The 22,348-nt window shown below is 32.7% G+C and overlaps 1 protein-coding gene across 1 annotated transcript in view; it reads right to left on the reverse strand.

The window, feature by feature from the left end:
* The window catches only part of LOC143431402 (putative aminopeptidase-2), a 30,304-nt gene extending 8,193 nt beyond the window's left edge, over positions 1 to 22,111 (reverse strand). Inside the window, exons 1-20 of the mRNA XM_076908113.1 lie at positions 21,994 to 22,111; positions 20,943 to 21,348; positions 19,715 to 19,870; positions 17,795 to 18,263; positions 17,008 to 17,243; positions 15,574 to 15,941; positions 12,132 to 12,412; positions 10,832 to 11,016; positions 8,842 to 9,009; positions 7,879 to 8,031; positions 6,436 to 7,077; positions 5,933 to 6,088; positions 4,589 to 5,057; positions 4,245 to 4,483; positions 3,672 to 4,021; positions 3,127 to 3,404; positions 2,831 to 3,015; positions 2,009 to 2,191; positions 771 to 917; positions 612 to 690 (exon numbers count right to left, since the gene is read on the reverse strand). Coding sequence (XP_076764228.1) covers positions 612 to 690; positions 771 to 917; positions 2,009 to 2,191; positions 2,831 to 3,015; positions 3,127 to 3,404; positions 3,672 to 4,021; positions 4,245 to 4,483; positions 4,589 to 5,057; positions 5,933 to 6,088; positions 6,436 to 7,077; positions 7,879 to 8,031; positions 8,842 to 9,009; positions 10,832 to 11,016; positions 12,132 to 12,412; positions 15,574 to 15,941; positions 17,008 to 17,243; positions 17,795 to 18,263; positions 19,715 to 19,870; positions 20,943 to 21,348; positions 21,994 to 22,084 — 5,241 coding nt within the window. The 5' untranslated portion in view covers positions 22,085 to 22,111. The remainder of the gene's footprint in view (positions 1 to 611; positions 691 to 770; positions 918 to 2,008; positions 2,192 to 2,830; positions 3,016 to 3,126; positions 3,405 to 3,671; positions 4,022 to 4,244; positions 4,484 to 4,588; positions 5,058 to 5,932; positions 6,089 to 6,435; positions 7,078 to 7,878; positions 8,032 to 8,841; positions 9,010 to 10,831; positions 11,017 to 12,131; positions 12,413 to 15,573; positions 15,942 to 17,007; positions 17,244 to 17,794; positions 18,264 to 19,714; positions 19,871 to 20,942; positions 21,349 to 21,993) is intronic.
* Positions 22,112 to 22,348: the final 237 nt, after the last annotated feature.

The raw sequence follows: 22,348 nt of genomic DNA on the forward strand, positions 1-22,348 counted from the left end.
TCAAGTCAACAGTTATTTGCAATGCAGAAAGCAATTCATATTACCCTATGTTGTTAAAATTACTGATTATTTTGAACAACTTCTTCTTATACATGTAACTATCAGTCTTTTTTTTTAGTTTTCGACATATTCGCAAAAATATTGTTATTATTATAGTGAATTCCACGCTCAAAAGCGTGCGTTTTTAAATAGATGCTTCCATGGTTTATTGTTTGTTTATAATGTATTATAAGTCACTTTATAAGACTTAGATGGAGGCTTCGTAACTAGCCGATAGTATAACCAGTCTCATAACAGTAGCTGATATTTGGAAAGTGACCCAACTTTATTTTAATACAAATCGAATTTTAATATTTCTAATTAATAAATGTTTCTTCGTAAAAAAGAATGTGGTAAGGCATAAGATCTCATAGACCCTTTTTTTCTTTGTAAAAATACGAAAGAAGTTGTTCAGAATGTTGATTTTAGATACAGCTTAGCTATTAAAAAATTATCGAAATCAAATCAAACGTGACGTTTGCTCTCTAAGTAGCGACTATTTCTTACACAATATAGTTCATTTCAAAGGATACCAGATTTCAATTATTATTTATACGAGAAAAATTAATTACCTGTTTATAAATCTCGTTCGTGAAGATTTTCTTTCCAACCGAGCTTACGATACTGTGAACGTTGGACTCCTGCTTGTAGCTATACAAAATATCGTATGAAGTTATTATAATTCTGTCACGAAAACCTTTTTTTTGCATATTTTGAAATGCTCTACTTACTACTTAACCATTTTATCGAAATTGTTTCTAATGAAGTTTATTACGCACTGAACTCCGCCAGGACCTGAATTTGTAACGTAAGTGAAGACGCTCGAACTATCTTCGAGTCGTATTCCAGAATCTTTTGAAACCGCTTTGTCGAGCAACCTTTAATAAATGAAAATGGATAGTTACAAATAGAATATTTAATATTGATCTAATAAATATATGAGGTAACCATATAATATTGCAGAGTTCCTTAGGGATTTAAAAAAATTAGTTTCGTTGAATATGTATTTTTTTTTATCAAGTGACAAAATTAACAACTGTTTAAAATATTTCTATGAAGAAGAAAACATAAGATTAATTGTTTTTTTTAAAGAGAGATGGACAGTTTCATGAAAAGATATGTTTCACTACAAACTTTCTCTTCGTCTTCGAAGGTTAAGGACGTTTTAGTTAAGAATTGAATGGTATAGCCTCTAGAGTTAGAGCAAGTATAGAGTTTAAGTTTGTTATCTGTTAAAATAAATTATTTGTTTTGTTATTCCGAACAATTATTATACAACCTCATCCACGTAGGTTTCCTAAAGGCGAAATCCTTATTTCAAATAATTGAATTCGAAATTAAATTTCACTTATTAAATTTCAAGTAAATCAGGTCTAACAAATCTACGGAATCGGTTTATTTACTAAAAGATTGTAGCTGAATGGAGTTAATTACTTGATAAATAGTCATATAGAATAAAATATTTGCCAAGATTCGATATTTTAAACAACTTTTAGTTTGCTTAATTTGGATGTAAATTAGATGCCTCTTAAATCTGAGTTAGATTTATTAGTGATTAATATTACTTTATATTCAAAAATTTCAATTTGTAAATGTTTTATTTGATTTCAATTAGGTTATATTAACTTTCAATTTAATTTCAACTCAGATGAAAATTTCATTCTTATCCCATATAAATCTAACGTGAAATAAGTATAAGTTGAATAATAATTCAATAGGACGGCGAGCAGTACGATATTGCAAGCATATTTAAGGTCATAAAAATTGGCAATGTAGAGAATAGCATAGAAAAGAAATCAGAACAAATAAGAAATCATCTACTAATGTATCTGAAACTAAATTACTGCAATAGGCAAAAATGTTCAAAGTATATCTTCACGTTTGAAAATCTAAAAAATTGAACATCAGAATATTTAAATTGGCTTTCTATTATATATAATATATAGACAAAATCGCACGAGTAACTTACTCCTCAAGAAGATGTTTTTCAGTAGTACACGCGAGAGATTGAAGAATTATAGACTTTTCCGCGGCGAAATTTGACTGGGAATAAAGATCCCATAATCGTCTCCAGACTGTATCGTTCCACGTTCCACCACTGTATTGCTCGACAGCCATACAGTATGACACGCTGTGAATATTTGGTGGCAATCTGTAAATGAGATCAATAACAAAACATTTGATAATTGATGTAGAATATGGATGATAACAGTGATTGCATAAGTGAAAAGAAAATGTATAACCAGTACGATGATGCATAGTGTTTAGTGTGTGTTTCTGCACAGATATCTATTAATCAATTTTTAAAGCACTGCAATGCTTCATTATTCAGAAATTGAATGTTTTTAAAATAGAAATACTTCTTGGATTAATTTTTGCAACAAATGATCGTAGATATCGATTGGACCATATTTCGTTTATAATATGACTACAATTGGTTTTTATATTGTCTAATATGTACACGTTGTTGTTATATTATGAAAGAATTAATCCACTTGTAATGAAGTTACTGTAGACCTTCTGTGTCGTCACATGTTTCTTTATGTTATAAGAGAATTAGAATCGTTTAATTTTTACTAAGATTTAGCAATTTAGCAGTAAAATCCATTTTTATAGCGTAGCAACAGATCTAAGTGTTCGAATTGTTTTAAGGATATTTGTGTCACGAAATTTGTTCAGCCCAACAAGGATTAAAGTTTAAGAACCGTTAGTCTAGGCAATCCAATTGAAAGAATTTTCTGCCTTCAACAATCACTAATGGATAATACATAATATGGTAATTAGTACTAACGCTTTATTACTGTTGTTCCAGGAATTGAAATAGGATAGAGCATTGGATCTGCAGTCTGCTATGTCGAACTTGCAAGCCCACTTACGAATATGCGATTTGAACAGTTTCGTTACGTGATCGTCGTTCTGATTCTCGTCGAATCCAAGCTTACTGTACAACGGCGTTAGAAGCGACTTTATGTATCGCTGCAATAGAAGCGATGGATACTTGGTTATCGTGGTACGGTAACTCACTCGTACGCGTGAATATTACATTTCGCAAACGTGACTTATCAAATTACATATTGCGATACGCACCACAAACGCGGCGTATCCTTCTCTTTCTTCGAATTGTTTCTGTAGATAGGTCAAGCCGTTGAAAAACGCGCGCCATGGGATGTAATTAGTTTCGTTTTTCAAATACTGTGTCGCACTTAGAACGATAGAGTAATCAACCTGCCCTGCTTTCCCAAGATTTAACAAATCGTCGATGAGAGCCGCACGATTGATCTCGTGTATTAACTCGTACCGATCGCTTTTCAGGAAAGCGATTATTCTTTCCCAGGTTTGAGTATCATAGTTTACGCGATAGAAGCCTAAAAACAATTTGTTTGTTATTGTCGGATTAATGATCTGTAATAGTGATAATTATGTTAATCGGAAAATGACAAATATTTATTAACAATTTGAAAATTCCATGCAATTCATGTGGAAAATTGTTTGCGCAATCTCTCAGACGCAATTTTGATTTGTGAAATGATATTTTTTGTGAGAAATTTTCAGTTTTGGAATCTAATACGATTTGTAATAGGATTTCTTTCTGAATTGCTTCTTAAATTCTGTATTTCTTTAGAGAAACTTACCGGATTGCTGTAAGTTTATCAGATACAAATGGTCGCTGGGCAACTGAACGGTGCTACGGGATTTGTTGAACCAGTAATTTACAGTGATATTTTCGAAATTTGGATTATTCAGATTTGTCCAAGTGATTGGGATGTGCCAAATACATGTTGATCTGTCTTGCGAATTTAATAAGAATCTTTTTTGGCTCAACTCCAAACTGTTGCCTCGTATAGCTACATTAACAACAGGATAGCCAGGCTGTACGGTCCAACTGTCCATGATTTCGTGAACAGAGTTCCTTAATTGCTCGTTGCTGATCTGTTCTTTGAAAGCGTCAAAGAGATCTGTCGGTTCAGCTACGTCGTATTGCCTGAAATTGTAATCAATTAAACAACGATGTCGCCTCTTACAATGTTACTGGGGGAACACGCGTCATTGACAAGTGCGAATACAGATAGCTACGAAAGTGCTGACACTTGTCCGCAGCAGCAGCACAGTGCTAGGGTACCATGTTGACGCTATGTTGTCTGGAAAGTTTCTATCGAAGCTACCGCACAACTTTGGTTTTAATTTCATTTAACTACAAGACTTACCTCTTCTTAAGGTAATTTTGAAGGGCTTTGTAAAATACATCGGAACCGTATACTTTCTTCATCATTCTGATTACGCTAGCAGCTTTGGCGTAGGATATCGAATCGAATATCCCCCTGATCTCTGTTGGACTGTAGACATCGTGTGTCATAGCATGGGTAGATGCCGCGCTGTCTGACTCAAGAGCCGAGTGTAGTTGTTCCACAACAAATTGGGCTTCCAGGGACCAATCTTGTTCTATCTATTAGATTTTGGTTTCAATAAGTGGTTTTGTTTCGCTTTAGTTTACTAGAAACCCGATGAAGTGGAAAATAGAATGTTTGCAAGGTGTCGCTAGAATACTTACGCTGTCAGTTCCAAAGTATTGGAAATATCTCGCGAAGCCTTCGTTCAGCCATAAATACTTCCACCACCGTGGGCTGACAAGATTTCCAAACCACTGATGAGTGATTTCGTGCGATATTACGTTGATTATACTCTGTTTCGATGCGGTAGTCGATAGCGCCGAATCGTACAAAACGTTTCTTTCCTTGTACGTTAACAAACCCCAATTTTCCATTGCACCTGACACAAAATCAGGCAAGGCGACCATATCCAGTTTAGGTAGTTGGTAAGGTATGTTCAACGTTTTCTCGTAAAAGTTTACGAGCGGTTTCATAACGGACAGAGCGTATTTGCCGTCGTTGATCGCATTTTTCCTTGCCCACACGCTATAAGTATCTTCGTTCACACGAATGAAATCGGAAACCACTAGAACCACCAAGTACGTGGACATTGTAGGCGTCTCTTGGAAAACGATAGTTCTCCGTTCGTTACTGTAATCGGTTTCGAATATCGGATTAGTGATTTTCACGTCTTTAAAGAAATTTATTGAAATTAAGCGAAACGTTTCAGATTCTTCACTAAATCTTTTATTACCTAGGAATGTATGCATCAAACTTTTTTAGATGTGATTCTCAGTGTGAATGATTACAAAATGTAAAAAGAAATCAACTCTGCTGAGATTAATGCAAATATTTTCATGTATTAATTATTAGTTTTGTATGAATGTGGCCTTGTAAAGAACTATATGTATTTATAAGAAAAGGTTTACCTAAAAACTTCAAACGCACATACTAAACTTTCATTTCAACAAAACTTGTTCTAGATATAGTATATATGTTTTAAGAATTTAAGGGGATCTCTATAAAAGAAAAATCTGTACAAAAAGCTATATTTCAGCAAGTCAATTTGTTTTTACATACACTGTATTTACGATACTACTATAATATGATCAAAATTTATCTTTTTATATAACAAAATAAATTTCTTTTGAAAAAGTATACCATGTATATATTTTACTATCTTTATTCTGTTTGTATTTACGTCAGTGTTATATATGTATATCGTGTTTTAACATAAAAATTCAATGAACGTTCTGTCAAATTTTTTCTAACGATTTAATAAGAAATTAACAAAATTAAGCTGATAAAACTGTATCAATATAGCAAAAATGTGGCGAGGAGTTACTTGAATTGAATGATCGAAATAAATATTTCAGAAAAGTATTTCAATTTTTCCAAAGAAAGATGTGAAACAAAATAATTTATTTTACAACATAGACTTATTCTTTTGTATAAGAAATTATTTGTTTCCTAGTTTTACTTTAAATCGCGAGATGTTCTATATAGAGAATAATTCGATTACTCACTCGTCTTCTTGTGTTTTGATTGGCATGTTACTGATTGCGCTGTAATTAAGAGGTAACACGGCGGTCATGGTAAATTTTGCTTTCATTGCTGGCTCATCGAAACAGGGAAACATTTTTCTTGCACCAACTGGTTCCATATGCGTGGTAGCCAGCCATCTATAAAACAAATAAAATGTTTCTATATAGCTTATATATATCTAAATACCTTTTTTTGTTCTTCAAATTCTGCACGTCTAATTAGCGTACATTCTTTATGAAATCAACTCTATTAAAGTAATTATAGTTTGTTATTTTGCTTCATAAATTTCTCTAACACTATTACAGGTAAATATTACAGGTAATACGATGTAAAATTGCTAAACGAGTAAAATACAAATAAATTAGATAAAAAAAAATTTATTTTCGCGAATGAATCGATATTACTAAAAATTTAATGTTCACATGTGAATCGAAACAAAAACCTTGTACGTAATACTGTATAATAATTTTTCGAGTTTGTTCACCTTGTTTGGCCAAAACTGTCAATGTAGGAACTTCTGTAAAATCCACGCATCTCTTCGTTCAGGTATCCGGTGAATTCTATCGTTATGGTTAAATTTTGATTCGGTTGTAATTCTTGGTTGAGTTCAATGATTAGGAAGTCGTACGTTTCATTAATATCTATCTTCGAAATAGGAATTTTTGTGTTTCCTACGAGGACGGAAATGTTATTGTTGACCAAGTTCGCCGAATGTAAAGTGATACTCTTGGTTGTGGTCGCGACAACTGCGTTAATCTTCACCATTCCTGTGAATGTAAAATTATCCAATTCGCTCACATTGGTAGCTACGCGAATGGAGTACGACTTTGGAGTTATATCCTCAGGTAGACGGTACTCCGAAGTATCGTTCTCCTTTATACTGTTGTTGTTGCCATGTTTCTCGTTGAACTTTATTATCCACGATATAATTTGTTTCGCGTACTTCGTCGACCAGTTCAATTCGTATTTTCCAATCTCCAGGGAATTCCTCAGTGAAACCAAGGCACTTGCAAACTCCACTTTATGCTTGTCGATCAACTTTTCAAATTTATCCATCAACGTTTGTGTAGAGAAACGTTGAGAAGCTGACGACAGAATGCTGGAAATTGAGCCTGTTCCGTTGTAACTGGAATGAAATGATAATTTTTTATTAATTCTATTAAATTTACAAACACTAAATACTTGTATATAAATTTTTTAGTTCGGTCGAAACACAGCGCCTCGTTTTGTACAGTTTCATTCGATAAATTGATAAATTGCGAACATAATAATGTAAAGTAAAAGGGTACGTAGCAATGGACATTATTGCAGTTCATTTAAAGCTACTTTTGCAAAGCTACTGAATAAGCTATCCACGGTATTTATGAATGAAGTTTCAAGTATTATTATTAAAGCATCCTAGATACAATCATACTTAGATTAATCTTTGGAAAAAGATGACTTAGAAGTCTAATATACGTGAGAAATTAGCATGCACTTAAGTTCAGAAACGTTAATGCTGGAGATTTCAATCAGACAAGAGGCATACAGTTTACTGTCAAACATGGCATTCATTATTTGGCAATATTAGCTTTCTGTGTTTATACAAATCATTGTCAGCATTTATATGTAACGTGTCGGAGTATCTGGATCTACTCCAGTGCTCTTTACTATACATATATATGTATACAGGCTGCATGAGGGTCCACAAATCACGTTTAAAGGATAATTTCTGAGGTCATTCCAAGTAAACTGTTCCTTTTTCCAAAATTTCTGATTGTACACATACATGAAGCTAAACGGACATTTCTTAAGTTTCTTTTTGTGTACTTGTGAACCTAATCATGCGACTCTCAAATCACTTGTAGGTAATATAGTTACGAATGACCACCGAAACTATGAACGATAAAGTAAAATAGCATACAGCTTTTAAGATTTAGAAACGTACAATTCTACCATTTCAGCGAGATGGTTTGCGACGAAATCCAGCACAAACTTTGCACCAGTGATGCCAGAGCCGGAAACAGCGGAGAAAACAGCTGAATTGTCTTGCATTCGAATCCTACTTACTTCGAAACTCTTGAGCGCGTATAACAGGTATCTGTAAAAATGTTATGGTGAAAATTATTTACACTATGTAGCGTTTTAACAAGGAGAGGTCCTAAACCCGGAAATTCAAAAAATGATATAGTTTTGGGGGTATGTAATGCTTGTATATGTAGTTATGCAATCCATTTATTGCTTAAAGTCACTTTGATAGTGTAAACTCAATCGTTGAAGATTTAGCTATTTTTCGATCTTAAATTATATATAAATTATAAACTGTAAGAAATGTAGTAAACGTTTACAAAAGTTTTTCCTTTTTATAAGAGCACTTTGTTTGGTAAAACATTTATTTAGCGTTTGTATGATTAAAATTTTGTATAAATTTGTTTTTCCGCATATAAAAAGGCACAATGATTGTTTTTTCTTCCTAACAAATATAGCTTTGTTATGAAAATAAAGAAACAAGTCATACATCTTTTTATCTTCGATGTAAGTGAAAGTGTTAAAAAAAATAGCAAGTTCAACGTTTATTTAGGAAGAAAGCAATTCGATAGCTCTATCGATTTGTAAAAAAAGATTATTGATATTTTTGTTTATAACTTTTAATCACAAAAAGAAAAATATTTATGTGTTTTGCCAGACGATAATTCTTCTAAAAAGTAATAACTTTTGTGTTTCTTATAGTTTGCGAGCCATAATGGGAGATTAAACAATGGCTCAATTTTCGATGGTCAATTTCACTCCTTAAAGCGATTTTAGACACTAAAAAGTTCTTGAAAATTTTATAATTTTTAACATCTCCGGATTTGGGATCATCCTTTGCAAGCACCTATAACAAGGGGCCGAAAGAATGCAAAATTTTTACTTTTCCAAAAGAGCAGCGTCCTCTGTACAACCAAGAGCTTGTAGTATGACTATTTGTTGGGTGGCAGAATTTGAATTGTAATACTCATTCCATAAGAATTCCCAGTCTTCCTTGGTACCGTGCTTCACACCCATACAATACGCCACGGGATGCTGGTTTGGCGCAATTCTACAATATATAATACATATTTATAATAATCAAGCAGAGTTAAGCATTTTATGTAGCGAGATTCTAGTTATTTGTAATTAATTAATGTTACATATCAGATAGAATGGATGAGTGTAGAAAAATTTAGATTTATTTTCAAATCAATTGAAAAGCATATAATGACAAATTTACGATCTTTTTAGTATTCTATTGATGTTGTACCAATTAAATTGTATAGTATATATGCTGTGGTGACATCACAAAACCTTGACCCCCTCTTAACTCGCCGATCACCACCCGCGCGCGGAGAGCGATAACGATAGTCGTGGTAGCGATAGTCCGTGAATTGTGTAAGGTAAATCCTTTTAGAGTCACTTCCCCCTCCCCAGTCCCCATACCACACAATCAGTAGGAACGAAAAGGAGTCGCTGCCGAAGAAGATGTCCCTCCAAAGGACTAGAAGACAGCACGTCCCTACCGGGAGTGGCTGTGCGTTAAGGTGGCGCGAAGGGCTCGACGGTCGAGGAGTCTGGAGCATTATTAACTAAGAAGACGCCCCAAAACCAGATGAATACCAAGATAAGACCTGCGATAACTCTGACCGTTGTCTGCCGTCCACAACGATGGAGGAGATGCCCTATAGGGTGCGAGAGGGACCTCGACCCCCTCTTAGCCCCTAAAAAGAGGTTTACAAGTCCAGCGGCCCTGCATGTAAGTCATGGAGCGCGGCGCGAAAAATGGGCCGCAATTCAAAGGTTCAGGAGGACTCCCCATAGACATCCGGAGTGGCGGGAAGAAGGGATTGACGAAATCCACCGATCGATGCCCCGAACAATACCGAAAACGTACAGCCTACCCCACCTAGGAGTCCCGAGGAGGATCCAGGAAGCCCGAGGACCGCAGGCAAAACAATCAGCGAGTGAACTAACGAGCGATCAGTCGAATTGTATAAACGAGCGATTTTGTGAAAAGAAAAAGTGAGTGAGTGAGTGAGTGAGAGAGAGAGAGAGAGAGAGAGAGAGAGAGAGAGAGAGAGAGGAGAGGAGGAGGAAGAGAGAGAAAGGACCAAAATTCAGGACAGCCTGGAGAAGAGAGCGTGAGTACTTATACGCTAAAGCGTTCCATTTCCTATTGCATCTTCTTTCTTGCATTTTGTGTCGCTAAGCGTGTGGTAATCAACGGTCGCTCGTTGCGTTATTACGTAATTCCCGTGGCCCTTTCTGGCCAAGTCCGCGTCGAGGCAATAGAAAAAGAAGCAACGACGTCAGTATCCCGCGGCCCGAATTTGCTTTACTCGGTTAGCCGTGGTCGAAAGAAGAAGCATTTCGAAGTTTCGAGAGTTGTTTCGTTCCGTATTTCTCATCGGAATTGCAAGTAATACCGTAATTAGTAATACGTAAAAAGTGCATCTCTAATTATCATACAAGTTGCGAACGAGTGCATTTAAAAATTTGTAATATAAGCAATGAAGTTTCACGTGTTATGCTGATACTGTGTTACTATATCACAGTCTTGATGTTCAACGTCATTAGAAGGTTATTACTGTTACGCTGTTTTCTAATAAAAAAATAATAACTTTAAAAAGATCGAGAATTACCACCAATTAATTACAAATTATTAATTAATAAATATTAATTCTTAAGGAGAAATAAGAATTGAACTTTAAAGGATTTTAAATTACTTCTTTTCTTTTCCTATTTTTTTTGCAAAATTATCTAATTATCATTCATGATTTATATCATAAAGATTGTATACGCATTGTTAGAAATATAGAAACTGGATAATTTTCCGCAGTTGAGACCCACTGTACATATGTAATAAAGAGTTGCGATTATTCTCTTACGTTACGTTATGCTGCCTCCATTGCTGAAATATGTTAGTGAAGATCTTCACGCAATCGTCGTGGCCATAATTGCAAGCCCATTTGTTTAATTCGTTCCTCAGCAATACCGTCAATCTGTCGTCTCTAGAATTATCCGTGTATCCAATCTTCTGATATATGTTATCGATGAGGATGAGAACAAATTTCTGTAACGATTAGTAGTTAGTTATTAACGTACAATTAACTGCGATGACTGTATAAGGTGAACGTACGATGACTGAATAAGGTACCCGATACGAACTATGGACTGCTAAAAACATGGTTTACAAAGCAACATCATGCTAAACTTACTACTATTGTACTAATATATAAAACAAAAATTCAAATGATGTACCGTTTTGGAATTGCTTAAATAAAATATTGTCAAAAACAATCAAAGCCCAACCGTGTATGATTACTTGTTCAATTACTCTAAGCGACTATAATATAGTTACGCACAATTAATGGTATACGTATGTGCAGTAAATTTATGTTCAATATTTTATAAAAAATTTTCATTCAAGTTACATTTATACATATACGCATATTGTAAAATGAGAGACATACATTACAAAGTGTGTGTATACTGATTTGTATCGCGCAATACGTTACAAGTGTGTGTATAGTGATTTGTATCGCGCTAATTTATAAGTTTAAGTAACTATCCGTCCTTTTATTTCAACATGAATTGCTCGTACCCGATTATGTGGAGAATAACATAATACTATTGTTGCATTATTTTTAGTCCAAAGAATACGTCAGACGCTCCGTATAAACTTTTCTACTCTGTTTTGCAGCTAATGTCGTTGTGATAAAAGCAAAGTAAAACAGAATGTTAGCTATCGATACTTCAGCTATTGAATAAATTCTTTTATAAATTAAAATAAATTAAATTATTGGAAAAATGCGCGTGAGGATATAGGGTAGATAATATTAACCCCTGGACAGTTTTTTTTTACAGTTTCAACTGCTGATTTGAATTTATATAATTGGTTTAAATACAAAATTGCTTGACAAAAATGTGCTTATTTATGAGCACAATATGACAGAAAAGAGAAACTGGTAAAGAATTAATGCATTACGGGATTTATTCGATAAATGAAATCATATTTATTTATTTATTCCTGATTTGTACTGTAGCAAAGGCAAATCTGCGTATTTTCATAGTAATAAACTTATAGAGGAGAAGACGGTTATACTAGATTGCAATTTATGTCGAAACAAAACTGTCGAAATGTAACAAAACTTCTAGTTGATACGATCATGCTACTGTTTGACAAACCTTAAATTCTTTGTAGTATTCGTCGTTCCCAGATAATCGTTGGTCGAGATACGTGAGTCCTGAGAATAGACTCTTGAATGGCAAATAATTATCCTCCCTCATAAGATACAGCAAACCATCCAAGGTGGTTTCATATGAAAGTAAACCAGCCCTTGCCAAATTCAATAGGTCGTCGACCAGGGCTGCTCTATTCAGAACGTGGACATCTTTATAGTTGTCGCTGTTTAAAGTTTCGAAGATACGGTACCAGGAAGCGTTATCGTAATTCACTCGATAGAAACCTACAAAAAATGATCTCAAGTTGAAGAGTAATGATTTCTTTCTCAAAACGATAATATATTAAACAAACTATTTTCTAGTAATCAGTTTGACTTGTAAACGAACGTTCATATCTTTTCCTTGCCGCAATTCTCGAGCTTTGGCATTTCTCGCAACTATTTTTCCTCGAGTAAAAAAATTGGTCGACACTTTAAGAGTATTATTATTATTGCTCAAATCGATGGCGAGGAACCTTCGATCGAGGGTGAACAACCTTTTCGGTTCTGGTATCGTGATTACTTTTCGTTGCCATAAGTTACGATCTAGATATTTACACTATTAATCCCCAGCGTTTATGATCACCATTTTTAATTTAAAAAATTTGTTAAAATGGTAAAACTTTCTCATTTTGTTTTAAAATGTACAACCGATGTTAAGTAGTAAAACATCAAGGGAAATGTCCACTGATGTCCGTTGATGTGATAGCAAAAAATATTTCCAAAAATAACAGGCGTTAGACCTGGCAGAGATTTTTATGCATATATTAAAGATGTTCAAAGACTTTTTTCATATACCAATAAATTTGTTACTTCACAGAATTACGATTTATCACAGTATGACCTGGGATGTTCTTGAAATTACAAATTAAAATGAAAATTTGCAAACAATAGTACCATCTTACTTTGTATTCATTCCTATCGTTCCATTTCTAAAATGATTTATTCATTTAACGAATTTATTAATTTAATAAAAGTTATTAGTCTAATCGAACCTTATTACTTCTAGTTTTGTTTTTAATATATAATTATAGTGGACATCGAGCAATTTTTTATTTAAGCATTTTAAAGTCATGTTAAAATCATCTCAGCAGCGCACTGTGGCCGCTGAAATTGTGCTGACATCGGCTATAATTTCGTGAACTCAAAAATATTAACACCTTGCCGACCGATGATGTATTAGTACGTCTTTTAAATTGAAAACTTTGTAACCGTGGCCGTACTAATATGTTTTATGTATCTTTTTCGCAAGTGTAACATTCAACATTTTAAAAAGCAAAAATAGCAAAAGAAACAAATCTAAATTTAATTATAATATATAAATAAATCCTAACTTAAGTTAAATATACTGACCTTCAGCAAAAATTCTAATAAAAAACAAGGTGTTAACATTAAAAAAAATTCAAGGTGACATCGAAACGTTTTATTGAAAAAAAAAAAATATTTTTCACTTGTCACAATAAGAGTTGATGAAAAATTAATAGTACAATATGGACAAGAATTGCAAACATGGATAACGATGTAGTAAATGGAAAAAAATGTATCTGTTCGAGATTCGAAGTTTCGAGTAATTGACACGAACGATACGTAATTTGATACGATTACTTTTTGTCGCTAAACACTCGAATCATATCTCACACATGAGTATACTAATAGTTTATGAATGATAATAATCGTATGTCCTTCAAAACAGATCGATCAAAATATGTTACACCAATCTTCGCGTATGTATCTACTTAATTGTATGTCTGTATGTAGCGTCAATAGTCGAAAGTTGTTAACCCATTCACAGTCAGACAAATTAGATCGTTTTGCAGTGGGCGCCAAGATTTTATTTATTAAGTTTATACTTATTCCGTGATGAATCGTAACAAATTTAAACTTGTAATGCAAAGTTCGAGATATACCGTAAGTTGGCAGTTTTGGTACATAGACGCTTACTGAGACATATCTTGTAAGTTGGCAGTTTGCTACATAGATGCTTACCAGCAGATATCTTGTAATTGGCAATGTGATTACATTATTAGAGAAATTACTAATAATACAAATATAAAATCTTTACGAGTATCTGTAATTTTTAGTTTGAATATTATTTTTAATAGTACGATGACTACTGATATCAATATCGCTAGCAAGCTACAGAGAATGAAATAAAAATATTAACCGTTTACTAAAATACTAATTAAAATTATAAGAATTTGTAAATTTAAACAGAAAAATTTGTAAACTTGTAAATTTAAAAAGAATTTCGTATTATGCGATCTTCCAAATTCCCAATTTAAAAGTTGTTCTACATAGATGATGGTGTACTACTCAACGAGAGGACCAACTCGAACTACTGAATTGTTCGTCACTATTGGTTGATATGCTCAACATTTCCTGTAATAAGTTTACCATTCTAGTCCGACTGTAACTTCAAACCATTCGCGAAACCAACATTCGTGGTTTTGAAAAGAGGAAAATATTCTACAATTTTTTGGAAATTTTTTCGACTTCAACAACGAAGTAAAATGTGGATAATAAAAATGCTTGGTAACTATATGAAAAATAGACGATATCTTTGATTTTGATCATTTTTCAATATGTTGAAGAAATGTACATTGTAAACAATTTCTTTTATACGCGTAATCATGGAACTCTTTTAGCTTTTGAGATATTTATAAAGAGAGATCCGTACTACCGCAATAGATTATGCTCGTGTCAATTATGCATACGCAGAACTTCAAGTTGGAAGTGGTCAGCGACCAATTCTGACGTACACGCTGATAAAATCTTTTCGAATCACGCGGTTTTCGACGTCCGGTTTTCATCTTCCAATTAAAATTGAAAGTCAGCCAATTATCAACCGATGTAACACTAATTTTCTATACAACCATGAAAAATACATGTATTTATATACACATTAAAAAAAAAAGAAAAACGAGTATTTAAAATCACCGCCAGTTTATCTCTAAGTATATTTAAAAATCTGTAGTATTAAAAGTGTTAAATTACTGTGAAGATGGATTAGTAACATCTGTATAAGTAGCATTCTATACATGCTATCGAAAATGTATTACCAATATCACAAAAATGAATAAACACTCAAAGCAAATACTTTGATTTTGGAATACACTATCTCTTACTTCGTTCCTTCTTGTTTTTTTAAATTTCATATCGATAGACGATATGTCTTATTTGAAAAAAAACATCCGTTTACTATCGAGAAAGTTTGTGTTGCCAATACATGAGTTAAGAAAGACGCATATTGTCAACACGTATATTTACTTTAATTGCATTCTAAGAACTTAATATCATAAACACGATGAATGCAATCGTTCATTTCATATCACGGTTAGAACATCTTATCTTTCCAAGCAGAAAATTAGTGATCAAAATATGAAATATGAAATGAAGTAAATACTCACCAGAGGATTGGATATTAAATATCACCCATCCTGATGGTTTTCCTAGATCAATCGTGTCGAGTTCTTTGCTCATCCAATGCTGCACATTCAGTCTATCAAAGTCTGGATTGGCTTTCGTGGTCCAGGTGAGGGGTATCCACCACGTTAACTTCGTAGGCGTCGATTTCAAATTCCTCAAGAGAAAACGCTCTTGTTTTAACGTGGCCAGATTATTTTTAATGGAAACGCTTAAGACGGGGAATCCAGCTTGTTCCGTCCATGTGGTCATGATATCTTTTACAGAGGCACCCAACTTCTGCCCGTTACGGTTAATTTCACTTTGAAGCTCTATCCAAAGATTCTCTGGCCGCGCTACTCTTTCTACGGTACTGCGATCAATGCATAAATTATTATGTTAGTATTCGATAAGAAAGTGAAACTATTTCTGCGCTTTTCTGTGGTTTTGACCATGCAATTTTTGTAACTATAAATTGAATTTGCTAATTTTTAATGTATTCAATTTTACTTAAAATGTATGATTCGGCTATGCGTGTTTAGATAGAACTATTATCACAATATTATTCATATATGCTGGACATTTTTGAAATTCAGTTTTATCGTTTAGTAGGATCGTAAGCCCTTGACTCTATTTTGCTGGCAATATACATTAAGTATATTTCACCACCAATTATATATTGCCATTGTTACTTGAAATATTGGATACCATCAAATGGTCATGCCAATGTTGATGGTTCAGTACAATTAAATGGTAAATAAATTTACTAGACAAATATGAAAAGGGAACAATATAATTTTTGTCTGCCTTTTATAGTTTGCGTGTCATAACAAAGTAAATTTTACCTCCCTAAAATGATTTTGTACAGCTAACTTTGATTATTAAAAAAAACCTTGATAGAGTACTCATGACTTTCAATTAAATACAACGAAGTGTATTTGAACCAAAAGAAAGATATATGTGTTTTTGAATGAAGGAATTTACTCTTTCTCTCTCAGCATCGTTGCAAAGTAAACTTTGATTTTTCTAAATTAAACGACTCGGTATTGTCAGAAACGAAACATAAGTATGCAATCATAACTAATTCTAATAACTGTACGGTCTTTGATTTCGTATTTGTAGGATGTAAGATTCATTTTTATTAATTCGGTAACAGCCTTATTCCAATTACATTTCAATTTTGTATCCTAAGTAAAAAGTATTAAGATATTAACCGAAGATTTGTAATAAACTTTCGTTTGAATTTTGTATAATTGTATACAACAAAGTTCAACAGAAAATGTATAACATTTAGTGAAATTAATGGCTCGTGTCATAACTTTATTAGAATATCTTTTACAATTAAAGAAAGTACCCTAATACTTCTAGACGAGCGTGTATACTTTACAACAAAGTTGCGAGATTTACCAAAATTAGAAAGTGTTTGAATTAATTCTTACTTGTTCAAATAATTTTGTAGTCCAGCGTCGAACACCTCGGATCCAAATATTAGATTCATCATTCGAACGATACTCGCACCTTTATTGTACGTGATAGTGTCTCCTACTCGACTGACTTGCGATGCATTGGAAACGTCCCTGGTCATTGGTTCAGAAGTTTCGACCCCATCGGCTGCATAAGCCGTTTGATGTTGTTCAACAACGAACTGCTCTTCCATGTTCCATGTAGTTTCAATCTACGAAACGAATTTCATATACTGTACCTAACGAAAACCATTAATATTTGAGCCGTTTTCTTTGAAAGTGATTTAAGTCCATTTTTGACAAAAAGTTAGTTAATGATAATAGTGAATGCAACTTGCTATGAGCTTTTTATCTGTAAACAGTTCTCAAAAGAAATTCTTGAAAACTTTCATCATTGAATCAATATAAATTGGCGTAGTTAATGAAACGACAAATGTAATTACTTTGAAAGTGGTGTAAGTTCATTTGAGGTCATCAAAAGAATAAACTTGCAACTAATACTTTAAAAACAATCACATTATAAACTTAAATCAATTTAATATTTAAAAAACATGAAATAAGCGTATTAACATATACCAATACTTTTCAAACCATTCAAATACATATGATATAAAATGGACTTGCACCACTTAAAACGTATAATTTTTCGTTTCGACAAAATAAAGTTGCCAACTCTGCTCTAAAAGAAATTTCTATCAGAATGGCAGTAATTTATAGAATCTGTTGGTTATATGAGAATAAACAATTGGTAATTGGTAATTACTTGCGCAGTGCCGAAGTATTGGAAGTATCTGGCAAACGCTTCGCTTAGCCACAAGTAGCTCCACCATTCGGGGGTAATCATATTTCCAAACCACATGTGCGTCAGTTCGTGCACGATCACCGAGGCGATGCTCTGTTTCGCGACGTCGGACGTGAGTCCTTCCGCGTATAACAACCTCGACTCTCGATAAGTGATAAGGCCCCAATTCTCCATTGCGCCGGCTGAAAAATCAGGTACGGCCACCATGTCCATTTTCGGAATTTGGTAATTCTGATTGAACCGTTTCGAGAGATGTTTGAGACCCTGTGTCCCGATGTCGAGAGCGTAGCGGGTCTGATCGATGGCGTTCGGTCTTGCCCAAACCCTAAAGTTTTCCACTTTGATGGAATGGAAGTCTGAGATTATGAAGGCTACCAAGTAAGTAGACATAGGTATGCTCTGGTGGAATTCATCCCAGTACATATCGTTTCTGTAATAGTGCAAGTTACATGTTATGGACATTCTATGTATACCAGTGGCAGATTTACAAATGTGTCGCCTAAGGCTGAACTAAATCACCGCCTGTATTATATGTCTTACAAAACTAAAAATAGGTAATAAAATAAGGAATATGAAAGTTATGCAAACGTTTATTGAAATTGGTTTTGTTGGAAAAGAGGAATAAGAAATACGACGAAATTGATATCTGTTTTTAGTGACCGTGGAATTCCTGAATTCAAAAATTTGTCGTCGTAGGCTATAGCCTAGGTAGTCTATTATAGAAATCCGTCACTGTTCTGTACACTATCATGCATACATATTGTATACGTCACGGTAAATGTAATAAACTATTGATTATATATAATTACCGGTTATTACATATAATCACTACTAAATTTGGTAAACGTGATAAATTATTGAATATTTATACAGCGTAGTTTTTTGAGTAGTTGATAGTTTTCGTTGAACAGTATGACGCGAGAGACTGCGAGTAACAATATTTTATAATTTACAATGGAAAATTTGATAAATGGTTATTTTAAGTCACATGGATGTAGTCTGAAGAGACAGACATCTCTTATCGAATGAAAATAATTTTGTTATTAAGACTTATACAAAACAGATAACAAAACAAACTAAATCAATATTTTAAAGAAAAAAATACATTTGACCAAATAACGGTTACTGTTATTACTACAAATGATCGAATATTTCAAGTTTAGTAATTTAGAATTAGCGTAATTAGAAAAGAGCAACCCTTCAAACCATTTACTAGTCTGATTGCTTTCCAACCAAGAACTTAGTATATTTTCTATATCCTACTTTAGGTTATAAAGTTATGAACTTTTATCATATTCGCAATTGTACGAGTTGGGAATTATATAAACTAGCCAGTTAATTTGATATGTATTCAATAATTTATTACATTTGCCAAATTTAATGGTGATTATGTATATTAACCGGCGATTATGCAAAACCATCGGATTAATCACATTTATCGTAACATGTACATTGTATATTTATCCACTGGTTTATGCAGAGTGTTCCTCATACATGGAGTATTTTATGCGAATAACATTTACGTAAACAGGTGGAAATTATATGCAGTTGTAAAAATTTGTATATTGAATTGAATTTAAAAATGCTAAAAACCAATCAGTACTTTTTGTAGATACAATTGACTTGAAGTTACTATTTTATATGACAATATTTTCAACTAATTAAATGTAACAAGAATGAAACATATAAATTTAGCTATTAGTCAATCGAACAATGATATTATTAATGTATTAAACAAATTGAGAACCACCTACATCATTATTATTTACATAGTTTATATTATATGTAATTACTAATCATGAAGTGTAGCATTTAAGTATAGTATTATGTTATTAAATATATATTAATCTTAATATTACACATTTTTACTGTCATACTTACGATTTAACGGTTTTATTCAATGGCATGTTACTGAGAGAAGCATATTCTGCCGATCTGAAAAGTCTGACAATGAACGATGCCTTAAAACTCGGCTCGTCGAAGCAGGGAAAGGCATGCCTTGCGTGCGTTGTTTGGAATTGCGTAGAAAGTAGTTGCCTGCACCATTTGAAAAAAATATAATTTTTAAAGAAGAAATTCACTCTTTTTTAAATATCAATTCTTTATTTCTCGTATTTCACGTACGTAAATACGAACGTTTGTTATTTATATTTAAGTTCAAAATGCGAATACCGTAGACATATACTTAAACTTCGTCATCGATTTTTGTAAAAAGAATTTCAAATATATAAATATTGTTTTATATTTTATGCTTCACCTACAATATTTAGTTCTACAGAACAATGAGAAAATTTTGAAAAATATTACTTTGAATTTGTTAGTTTGAATCAAACGCAGTACAGCTTTCTATAATATATTCGAACCAATAGAGAGATATATATGTTTAAGTAAAGGAATATTGTTATATAATTGTTATATGTGGATTGAAAATTGAAAAAATTAACCATTTGTTGATATATTTATAGATTACAAGACACTCTGTTCGGCTAACAGTGTTTGGATAATATAACCTTCAGATATTAAGATATTCCCTAATAATGGATGTTTGGACATAAAAGGCTCTATTCTGGTTTCCTAGAATGTTTCCTTCTTTCAAGATATTATCGTATCACATTGAAAGAAACCAGATATATTTCAAATCTACTCTTAACTGTTTCACTTTGTACGCTCTATGTTAATTTATTACTCCCTAGCAACAAGAATATCATCTTTCTAAAGTAATTTTTACGATCTTACGAAATGAAAATATCATTTTGAATTTAGTGGTTTTAAAAATATGGACGATTCGAATAAAATGAAGGTTACGTGACTAAATAATAGAGAATAGTGTTAGTAAGCGAAATTATTTACTATACTTGTAAGAATAACTATGAGCAGAAAAAGTTTACGACGATATTATACTTACAACTATTTTCAATAATTATCAGATTCCATAATTATTACTCTAATAACGAAACTAAAAATATAATAAAAATCGACAATTTTAAAACAATTGTATCAAATGCAGCGAGTAATTTAACTTTTGGTAGAGATAAATTTTGGAGATACTTTTTCCATTGTACTTTACGATGCAATTTAATTTACGCACCGAAACACGCTAAAATCTTACCTAATTTTGCCATTAGAATCAACGTAAGAGCTCTTGTAGAATCCAATCATGTCGTCTCGAAGCGTTCCGTTATAATTAATACTGATCGTAACGTTTGTTCCTACGTTAAGAACTTTTTCAAGTATGATTGCGTATTTCTCCGTTTTATTGTTATACGCATAGTCCTTGATGATTAGCTGCTGTGCATCAGACGTGACGGTTGCCTTAACTTTCTCTATTTTTCCCCAATGTAGCGTTATTCTGTCGGTCGGTTTTGCTACATATGCTTTGATATGTACAATTCCGCTGAAGTTAGACTGCTCTAGTTTTGGACTGAGCATTATTTCGTAGTGAGTAGGAATGATGGTTTTTGGTAAACGATAGTCTTCAAGGGAAGGTTCCCTTTCGTCATTTTGTGTGTATGCTCCTGTATAATATTAAATATACTTTAGAAGGAACATGGCGCAGGAAAAAAGAAATGGAGATTAAAAAATCATATTTATTTAATCTAAACTAAAACTGAAGCAAGAGGTGATTAAAGTAAAACGATTGCGCATAGGTTTATACATACGTAGATACGTAAAACAAAATATTCCAATAAGTTTAAAGAATAAAAAAAGCACTTACTAAAGCACAATACGATTTTTATAAAATTGACAAAACTGTTAAAATAAAGAAACACGGTTAATTCTGTAAAGCATTCAAATAATGGTATTCGATTGCAATTCAATAATGCAAAAATATAATGTTAAATACATATACACAATAGAATTCGCTAATAAATGCTAGTTAATAACAACAATCTAAATTATATAATAAATGTTCATTAAAAATGTTCTCCACGTACCCTAATACCTTACTTATACGGCTGGCAGTACATTGATATTTCTACTCTAGTGTAAAACACGTGATCTGACGAGTACATAATTTGAGTCTTATAAAAACTAATAAAGAGAGAGTGTAATTTAATGTGCAAATAAATAAATTACGCCCGCAGGAATGTAAATAAATTAATAAATTCTGTAATGCAAAAATAAAAAAATACGAAATGAACTTTGATTTCTCTACGTACCTTCATTTTCGCCTATGTGATTTGCTGTCTGGTATCCAGCGAAAAGTAAAAGGAAGATAATGATTGAAAATTGATCGCGCAGAAACTTCATAATGATCTACCAACGTCTTTTTTTGTGGATAACCTATATTAAAGGTAAAAAAAGATACAAATTAATATCCTGTATTATCACTAATTAAAATACTTTATTTATTAGTTTGAATTTTACGAAATCGGACAGGCATACAATAAGTATGTTTTAAGTTATTTAAATGTGGCTTTGATTTAATTTATTATTCATATTAGATTATTGATTAAAATTTAGGTTACTGACGTAAAACTTATGCAATGAGTAAGAGATACGAAAAAGTATGAA

This window comes from Xylocopa sonorina, chromosome 17 (genome assembly GCF_050948175.1).
Source record: "Xylocopa sonorina isolate GNS202 chromosome 17, iyXylSono1_principal, whole genome shotgun sequence".
Lineage (NCBI taxonomy): Eukaryota > Metazoa > Arthropoda > Insecta > Hymenoptera > Apidae > Xylocopa > Xylocopa sonorina.